The sequence below is a fragment of the Ascaphus truei genome, chromosome 8 (genome assembly GCF_040206685.1).
Source record: "Ascaphus truei isolate aAscTru1 chromosome 8, aAscTru1.hap1, whole genome shotgun sequence".
Lineage (NCBI taxonomy): Eukaryota > Metazoa > Chordata > Amphibia > Anura > Ascaphidae > Ascaphus > Ascaphus truei.
In genome coordinates this window covers 32,236,263-32,246,777 of record NC_134490.1, presented here as the reverse complement: position 1 = coordinate 32,246,777, position 10,515 = coordinate 32,236,263, and the positions used below count along the sequence as shown (strand labels likewise).

At 44.1% G+C, this 10,515-nt stretch overlaps 1 protein-coding gene across 1 annotated transcript in view; it reads left to right on the top strand.

Moving 5' to 3' along the window:
• CPAMD8 (C3 and PZP like alpha-2-macroglobulin domain containing 8) overlaps positions 1 to 10,515 on the top strand; it is a 118,737-nt gene that overhangs the window by 27,141 nt on the left and 81,081 nt on the right. Inside the window, 2 exon segments of the mRNA XM_075611224.1 lie at positions 8,485 to 8,636; positions 9,847 to 9,871. Coding sequence (XP_075467339.1) covers positions 8,485 to 8,636; positions 9,847 to 9,871 — 177 coding nt within the window.

Here is a 10,515-nt window from a genome sequence, read left to right as displayed (position 1 = left end):
TGCATAGGGTCATGGGACTCGTAGTCCCTGCTCAGAGCCTTCTCTGGTAGGCTAGGGTTTCGCGGGCTCCTATCTGCGCATGCGCAAGCTATCTGTGGGCCTCCCGGCGCTCCTAGCCCCTGCGCATGCGCAACGCACCTCGCAATGGCGGCGCCCTGCTCCGCGAGCCGCCGGGACCCTAGCGACGCGACCGCAGCCGTAGCAACGGCCCGATCGCGTCCCCGGCAACCGGCCGCATACAGGAAAAGACGCGCTGCTCCCTGCTCCGGCCCCCACCCTTGGAAGCAGCCGTCGGGTCCGTCGCTGGTAATGGCGGCACCCACGACCGCGCTGCTCCAAAGGAGGGGTGTCTCCAGGAGCCGCTGGACACCAGGGCTACACATACATACATGCATACAACAGCGGCGAGAAAGTTTGTAAACCCCTTAGGCTGCGGCCCCGCTGCCTGCGAGGCTGGCGGCGCGTGCAACCGAGTCCTCCGGTCTGCAGAGAGCTGCAGTGGGAAACAAAGGGGGGGGGGGCGTGACGGGGGCGCAGCTATGACATCACCCGGCAGGTTTGCCCTCATTGGCGTGGCCTAGCGCTCCGTCGCGACTCCTGATCTCAATTTTCTTGAGAGCAGAAGTTTCTATCGGCGTAGCGCGTCGGTCCTCCCTCGCTGCGCTCTAGTCCCTGCAGCATCCCCCACAACGGGCGTTGCAGTAGCCAGCGGGGACCTGACCTTATGTGAAAATCCTATTTCAAACCTAAAATGTTATTAAATCTTAATCGAAGTCCTAATAATAGATAAAGATAACCTGATCATACAAATGTTACAAATACATACTTTTTCTACATTTATTTATCCACAAATGATTCAACATTCAATATCCATGTGTGAAAGTATGTGAACCTTTAGATTCAGTACCTGGTGGCGCCCCGTTGAGCAGCAATGACTTCAACTAAGTGTTTCCTATAACTGCTGGCCAGTCTCTCACATCGGATTTGAGGAGTTTTGGTCCATTCCTCCTTACATAACTACTTAAACTCGCTTCAGGTCCTGTCACAACATTTCGATGGGTTTTAGGTCCGGACTTTGATTAGGCCATTCTAAAGCGCTGAATTTCTTCTTTTGTATATCTGCTTGTATGTTTAGGATCACAGTCTTGCTGCATGACCCACTTTCGGTTCAGCTTCAGCTCACGGATGGATGGCCTGACATTCTCATCTAGAATCTTCTGATACAATGCAGAATTCATGGTTATGTCAATGATGGCAATTCGTCCAGGTTCTGAGGCATCAAAGCAGCCCCAAACGATCACACTCCCACCACCATGCTTGACGGTTGGGATGAGGTTCTTCTGTTTGAACGCAGTGTTTGATTTTCCCCAAACATAACGTTTCTCATTGAGGCCAAAAAGTTCTACCTTTTATTTGTCTGCCCAGAGAATACTGTTCCAGAATTGTTGTGGATCATCCATGTGCTCTTTGGCGAACTTCAGACGGGCAGCAATGTTCTTTTTAGAGAGCAGTGGTTTCCTCATGCCAATCCTTCCATGAACACCATTCTTGTTCAGTCTTTTTCTGATCGTTGAGTCATGAACACTCACATTAGCCAAGGCGAGAGTGGCCTGCAGATCCTTGGATGTTACTCGGGGGTTCTTTGTGACTTCCTGGATGATTTGCCAGTTTGATCTTTGAGAGATTTTGGTAGGACGACCATTCCTGGGTAGAGTGACTGGTCTTGAACTTTCTCCATTGGTAGACTATCTGTCTGACATTGGATTGGGGGAGCCCCAAATCCTTAGAAATGGTTTTTGTAACCCTTTCTAGACTAATGAGCATCAATAACTGATTTTCTGAGGTCCTCAGAGATTTATTTTGATCGTGGCATGACGTGTTTCCACACACCTGTATGGTGAAGACCAAACTCACAAAGTTTCTGATCTTTATATAGGGTGGGACTTCCAAAACTCACCCCTGATGATTTACCTAAGGCCTCGGCCAGGGTTCCTGCTGGCGTGCGGAGGCGCGCTGAGGCTCAGGGAAAGCGGGTGCTTTTCCTGGCCTTAGACAGCGCGCCGTCCGGGGGCGTGTCGGCGGGCGGGCCAGTGATGTCACGGAGGTGGTTCGCCCTCATTGGGTGAACCGCTCACGTGACCGGCCCTGCGCTCCGGCAAGCGGGGAAATTAAAAATTTCCCTAAGACCTACGCTTCTGCAAGTGCGCGCGGAAGCGTAGGCGAGCCCCTACTAAAGCCGCTCTCATTGCGGCTGTAGGGGCTCAGTGCCGAGCGGAAGCGCGCCTCCGCCCGCAAGCACACAACATGGACGCGGCCTAATTATTTAAACACCTTATTCTAATTATCCCCTTTAATTTAGCTCATAAAACCAGGGTTTCAATTACTTTTGCACATACCCTGACTCTTAATTACTCCTTGTTTGTCTAATCCATACATCATTTTGTTTATAAAGACATGTAATTGGTGAATATAATCCCTATTTCATATTTAAGAAAATACTTGTTGAAAGGTTTTGATTCCAGAAGGTTATCATGGAAAAACTGTGGAATTTACGTAATTATCATTGGGGTTCACAAACGTTTTATCGCCACTATATGTGTGTGTCTATTTGAGTGTGTGCATATGTTTGTGTGTGTGTGTGTGTGTATGTATGTATGTATATAAACATATGCACACACTCAATTAGACACACACATATAGTGGCGATAAAACGTTTGTGAACCCCAATGATAATTACGTAAATTCCACAGTTTTTCCATGATAACCTTCTTGAATCAAAACCTTTCAACAAGTATTTTCTTTAATATATATATATATATACGTGTGTGTTTATGAATGTACTTGCACTGCATTGGAGGCCTCTCTGTTAGAGAAGGTGTTAAAGTTTAATTCTGCATATAAAAAAAATATATATATACACACACACACACACACACACACACACACACACACACACACACACACACACACACACACACACACACACACACACACACACACACACACACACACACACACACACACACACACACACACACACACCCCCGCCCCCCCTAAGGGGGGAAGCTGCCGTCTAACTGCAAAAATCATAACCGGTTCTAAACCATTTTTCAGACGCATTCATCAGATATTTGTCTCTGAAACAAATTTACCTTTTATTGAGATCTCTTTGAAATGTGATTGTTATCATTTAAATGAGCCAGAATCTGACTCCGGAGAAATCCCCCTCAGGCCATCCTTTTATATATATATATATATATCCTATACTTACACAGCAGGCGTGGTGTTACCATTCACTGTGCGATGAAAACCTTGCGTCTGAGCTAACATTGAGACAGGCATTATTTGATTTATATGTACAGTGAAATATGTCTCCTATGCTTCGGCTGCTATTAAAGTCTGTGCTCTGAACATTCCACTGACGGCCAAGTGATATCAAGCAACTCAACCTGGCAGGCTGTGAGACCGGGGTGGGCAACTCCAGTCCTCAAGCGCTGCCAACAGGTCAGGTTTTCAGGATATCCCTGCTTCAGCACAGGTGGCTCAGTCAAAGCCACCTGTGCTTAAGCAGGCTCTTCAACTGAGCCACCTGTACTGAAGCAGGGATATCCTGAAAACCTGACCTGTTGGTGGGCCTGGAGGACTGGAGTTTCCCACCCCTGATGTAAGAGGTCATTCTCGGGTAATAGCCTCCCAGTATGTGAGAACGTGGGGTAATATCTGCACGGTATTTTTATGTATATCTTTATGTAGCGCCATCATGCAACATACGGCTGTAATGCGTTAACATGCGTGACATAATGGGAATAAGCGCATACATAAAGTAAACATTGGGCAAAGGAGTCCCTGCCCCGAAGAGCTTACACTCTATTATTTAAATGCTATTGTTATTCATTCCCCATTGTACTACACCGCCAAATACGTTGGCGCCTTAATCATGTGCGTTACAGCTTTGAAATTTCATTTGCAAACGTCTTACTTTTGACGTACCCCAATGCAGGAAACGGCACCCTGCATCGGGGCAAACCTTTCCTGCCCATTCATAAGCCCTTAAATGCAGCGGTGGAAATGCCTTCCAAAAAGTAGTGGTACTGTGCGTGATTTCAAGACATTCTACACCCGCTGTACAAAGGGGGGTAACGCGCTCTGAATCTCATTTTAGAACAATTTATACCATGAGGTTTCCAGTATTGAACCGGACTGTCCTGTATTTGAACACTGTCCAATAAAAAAAAAATGAGAGGTAATACTGGTCATGTATGTGTCCGGTATTACCTCTGTGGGCATAGTGACCTGATCGGCTTGGGGAGACGCGGGATTTCCCCGAGCAGGGCAGTTGCTAGGGGGCTGGGCAATTTCCTCCATCACTCAGCAGCATCCAATCAGGAGGAGGTGTCAGGAGTCTGGTTGTGGGGCCAAGGAGAGGAGGAAACTGCATGGAGCGGTGTGTGTGTGTGTCTCGAGCACCTCGCACCTTTCACCATTGTGTTCAGTATTTTTGGAGAAGCCGTCTGGCAACCCTACATATACTGGTACTGTATACATACAGCGCTTTTTTCCATAAATGTGTGGATGGGACCAGGGGGGAAATTGTTCATGGACATGACCAGTAATATACACATTAAATTCACATTTCAAAATAGTTTTGAATCTATGTTGTTATTTTTTATAAATAATAATAATTACATTGTAATTGTTTTATAAAACATATTATTTTTTCCCCCTTCTGATTAGCACAATAATGCTATAACGTTTACTGCGTGGTCTATGAAAAAAGGTACAGGAACTATGTTCCTCCTGAAAAAAAGTTATATATATCAAATGGAAATATTCCTGTATGCGTGGTCTATGAAAAAAGGTACAGGAACTATGTTCCTCCTGAAAAAAAGTTATATATATCAAATGGAAATATTCCTGTATGCTCATTTGCATGTCTTAGACAGGTCTGCAACCCTGCCTTTCACCATTATCATCCAGCATACAGTGCTTCCACTGCAGCAAGGGATTCTGGGAAATTACATGCAAATGAGCACACAGTGCCACCTTTTTGCTAAGACATGCAAATGAGCACACAATAATATATATGAAAAATAAATAAAAAATGTAGTACACTAATGTTATATCTTAAATTATTAATATGAAAATACATGTTGCATGAAAATAATTATTATATATTTTTCCCCTTTTAAGGAATGTTTTCATTCCTCTGTTTTAGTTTAATTTATCCGAGTTAATTGTGATTAAAACAAGAAATGTGCATGTCTCAATTTGAGAAAATGTGCGTGAAAGAATTGTACATCACACGCGCACAAACGTTTTTGCTAAGAGAGAGATTGGGGAGTGAGAAAGAAGGAAAGAAAGATGGGGAAAGAGAGGACGGAGAGAGAGAAAACAGAGAAAGAGAAGGACAGGGGGAGAGAGAGGAGAGGGAGACAGAGAGGAGAGGGAGACAGAGAGGAGAGGGAGACAGAGAGGAGAGGGAGACAGAGAGGAGAGGGGGAGACAGAGAGGAGAGAGGGAGACAGAGAGGAGAGAGGGAGACAGAGAGGAGAGAGGGAGACAGAGAGGAGAGAGGGGAGAGGGAGAGGAGAGAGGGGAGAGGGAGACAGAGAGGGGAGAGGGAGACAGAGAGGGGAGAGGGAGACAGAGAGGGGAGAGGGAGACAGAGAGGGGAGAGGGAGAACACATGAACGCAGTGTGTGCACTGTCACAAATAATAGTAGTAGGTATAAATTGCCTGCAGAAGAAGACCACTCTGGGTATAGAAACGTTGAGACTGTTGTCTGTGGATACGTGACTAGTAAATCCCCCTCCTCTTTGCGTGTGTTTTCACCAACAAGTCTCTGAGTGACGTTCTCCATTTCTTTACTGTAGATATACAGGCGGTCCCCGGTTATCCGCCGGAATCCGTTTCTGCAAGCCGCCGTCGGATTGCGGCTTCAATGTTAATCCGCGGCGGTGAGCATCGGATAATCCACTAGATATCGGATAATGCGTCCAGCGGAATGTGCTCTCTGGCGTCGGATAATCCGTTAGACATCGGATAATGCTTTCAGCGGAATGTGCTCTCTGGCGTCGGATAATCCGTTAGACATCGGATAATGCGTTCAGCGGAATGCGTTCTCTGGCGTCGGATAATCCGTTAGACATCGGATAATGCGTTCAGCGGAATGTGCTCTCTGGCGTCGGATAATCCGTTCGACATCGGATAATGCTTTCAGCGGAATGTGCTCTCTGGCGTCGGATAATCCGTTAGACATCGGATAATGCGTTCAGCGGAATGTGCTCTCTGGCGTCGGATAATACGTTAGACATCGGATAATGCGTTCAGCGGAATGTGCTCTCTGGCGTCGGATAATCCGTTCGACATCGGATAATGCGTTCAGCAGAATGTGCTCTCTGGCGTCGGATAATCCGTTAGACATCGGATAATGCGTTCAGCGGAATGTGCTCTCTGGCGTCGGATAATCCGTTAGACATCGGATAATGCGTTCAGCGGAATGCGCTCTCTGGCGTCGGATAATACGTTAGACATCGGATAATGCGTTCAGCGGAATGTGCTCTCTGGCGTCGGATAATACGTTAGATAATGGACTGACGGACCATATACTTTATTATGTACTTATACGTCTCATATGCACTGACCTTGGCCCTTGCAGGCGCAGTTACAAGAACACCCTCTTACTGTGTCTGTAACTTCTCCCCACTTCCCACTTGGATTGTAAGGTCTTCGGGGCCGGGATTCCTTTTCCTATTGTTCTATGTCTGAAGCGCTTATTCCCATTATTGTAATATTATGACACCTGTATTGTAAAGCGCTATGTACCTGGATGGCGCTATATAAATAAAGATATACGTATATATTTAAGATTTCGAATATGCAGAATATGAATACACTTTTTTTTTTTATGGTCAGGTTCATTATTTAAAGGAAATATTGGTACTTTGGGTATGTGAATGAATGAGCAGTGGTGCTCCGTACTCTCCGTTTTCGTTGTAGTGGGATCACTGCGTAGATGTGGATAACGTAGAGTCCGTGCAAACAGTTCCAGGTGCAGACTCTGTGAAGCTCCTGTATAATAATATTCTATCAGCGGTGCAGGGTACGTCCCTGCTCTCCCCCCTTTGGGCCGCCGAGGGGTTATTGCGTGCGCTCACCTTGGCTTTGAACTGAGAACATTCAGCGTCCTGGCTAATAATGGTAATCGGGGCAGAAGTGCGGAGCGCTCTGTGTGGGAATCAGACAAAATTGGTCTGTTAGCAAAAACTGTGCAACACGCATTAGGGCAGGGGTGCTCAACTCCAGTCCTCAAGACAGGACAGGTTTTCAGGATATCCCTGCGTCAGAACAGGTGGCTCAGTCGAAGTGCTTGCTTTAGCACAGGTGGCTCATTAAGTGGCTCAGTTGAAGAGCCTACTTCAGCACAGGTGGTTCAATCAGTGGCTCAGTCTTCCACTGCACCACTGATTGCGTATTCTGTGCTGAAGCAGGATATCCTGAAAACCTGACCTGTTGGGGGGGGGGGGGCTAAGGACTGTAGTTGAGCACCCTTGAACTACAGCGTTTCTTGCATACAGTCCAAAAGGATTAGATCTTTTGTTTTTCCTCCTTCCCTTGGGGACAGTATCACTGCGTTTATTAACCACAGTGTAAGAAAACAAAAGCAAATGACCCCTTTGCTGGCGAAACCGTTTGAAAAGGGGGCAGACAGATGTTGTTTGACATCTGCTCTGGACCATGTGTGTAGACACTTGCAGAGGGATTACAGGATTTGCCCATGAATTACAGCCTGTCTTTGCTGTTAACAATTCGCAGGGGGCCAGCAGCTCATTGTACGTAATGCATGTGTCATTTTATTGACATAGCCCATAGTACAATGCCAGGTACAAACAGTGGGGGGATAAGAGCAGCAAGCACATTGTATTGTATTGTATGTCTTTATTTATATAGCGCCATTAGTGTACATAGCGCTTCACAGCAGTAATACATGTGGTAATCCAATAAATAACAGATAATATAAATAACAGATCATGGGAATAAGTGCTTTAGACATTAAGGAAGAGGAGTCCCTGCTCCGAGGAGCTTACAGTCTAATTGGTAGGTAGGGAGAACGTACAGAGGCAGTAGGAGAACTTACAGAACGTACAGAGACATGACCACATAAGACAAAGGGAGGGCCTGCCCTGAAGAGCTTACAATCTAGGTTTATTATTTATTATCATATTTTATTTGTACTTTGCCAACATATGCCGCAGCGCTGTACAATGTGGGAGGGAGGACACTTACATTGTATGACAAAAGTGGACATATATGTTAAGGCAAACTGAGACAATACGAGAGAGGTTCCTGCCCCGAGGAGCTTACAATTCAGAGTGCCCGGTCTATAGATTAATATTGAGTAGCTGTGCGCCCCTCTTATAGTTTTGAGCTCGGTCTCACACCAAATATTTAGTGCCAACTGACTTTTTTGGGGGGTCTTCCAGGGGCTACTTAATAGCGGCACCGTCCGTGTTCCGCTCAGGGGTGGAGGAGGCGGTCAGCGTTACCATCTTTAATGCGGCCACAGAAACCAAGGTCCAGCTTCAGCTGGTGGTCAAGGGGGAAGCCGTAGCCCACGGCCACGGGTCAGTGTTTGGTAAGTAAATGCAGGGTTCAGTAACCCCTTCAGTGCCAGAGTGGCCTGCAATGCATTGTTCCACATGTTATTATATCGCTCTGCATGTTATTATATCGCTCTGCATGTTATTATACCGCTCTGCATGTTATTATACTGCTCTGCATGTTATTATACTGCTCTGCATGTTATTATATCGCTCTGCATGTTATTATATCGCTCTGCATGTTATTATATCTATTGCATGTTATTATACTGCTCTGCATGTTATTAAATCGCACTGCATGTTATTATACTGCTCTGCATGTTATTATACTGCTCTGCATGTTATTATACTGCTCTGCATGTTATTAAATCGCACTGCATGTTATTATACTGCTCTGCATGTTATTATACTGCTCTGCATGTTATTATACTGCTCTGCATGTTATTATACTGCTCTGCATGTTATTATACTGCTCTGCATGTTATTATACTGCTCTGCATGTTATTATACTGCTCTGCATGTTATTATACTGCTCTGCATGTTATTATACTGCTCTGCATGTTATTATATCGCTCTGCATGTTTTAATACTGCTCTGCATGTTATTATACGGCTCTGCATGTTATTATATCACTCTGCATGTTATTATATCGCACTGCATGTTATTATATCGCACTGCATGTTATTATACTGCTATGTATGTTATTATATCGCACTGCATGTTATTATACGGCAATGCCATGTTATTATATCGCACTGCATGTTATTATATCGCACTGCATGTTATTATACTGCTCTGCATGTTATTATACTGCTCTGCATGTTATTATACTGCTCTGCATGTTATTATATCACACTGCATGTTAGTTACTATATCGCTTTGCATGTTGTTATATTTCCCTGCATGTTTTATACTGCTCTGCATGTTACTATATTACTCTGCTTGTTATTATATCGTTCTGACACACTCTTACACTCACACCCATTGATACACTGATATATACACAGATCTTCACATTTACACTGACACAAGTCCCACAGAAACCCACACACGAACATATACTGTTATATACACTCACTGCAACTGTGGTCTCTTCCAAAGTCCAGCACTCTCATGCCAAATCATATTACGTTTGTGTGTGTGTAATTATGTAGCGCCTGCAATATACACAGCGCTATACATCAGAGTCCCTCCGATACATATTTTCACTAACATATGTCTTTTCCTCTCTTCTGTTTATTTTAGATAAAGGGACAGTGAAGATAAAGGTGAGAACCGGAGCTGATAAAGACGCAATAACAATACCACAGCTGGTTTATATAGCGCGTGTGTATGTTTCCCAGACTCGATTTTACTACAGTACAATTGACTCATGGTGGGCGCAGCTTTCTGAAATGGAACATGCATACCCTATTATTAACTCCTTCATTACGTGTGTGTATATATGTGTATATATATATATATATATATATATATATATATATATATATATACACAGACAGACAGACAGACACACGTGCCCAATGCTACATCAGACTGACAAAACATATATGGTAATGAGTATAAAGTTTAAATACTTGAATAATAATAGTAATTCATATATATATATATTCATATATATATATATATATATATATATATTCATATATATATATATATATTCATATATAATATATATATATATATATATATTCATATATTCATATATATATATATATATATATATATATATTCATATATATATATATATATATATATATATATATATATATATATATATTCATGCCAGAGGGGCCTGGAAAGCATTACATTACTGGCTCCCATGACTCAGAAGGGGTTAAGTCAGATAGTTAACACCTTTCTGGCTATGGGTGCCTGCAACGCAAGCCATCAACACCCCCACCAAGCAGTAGC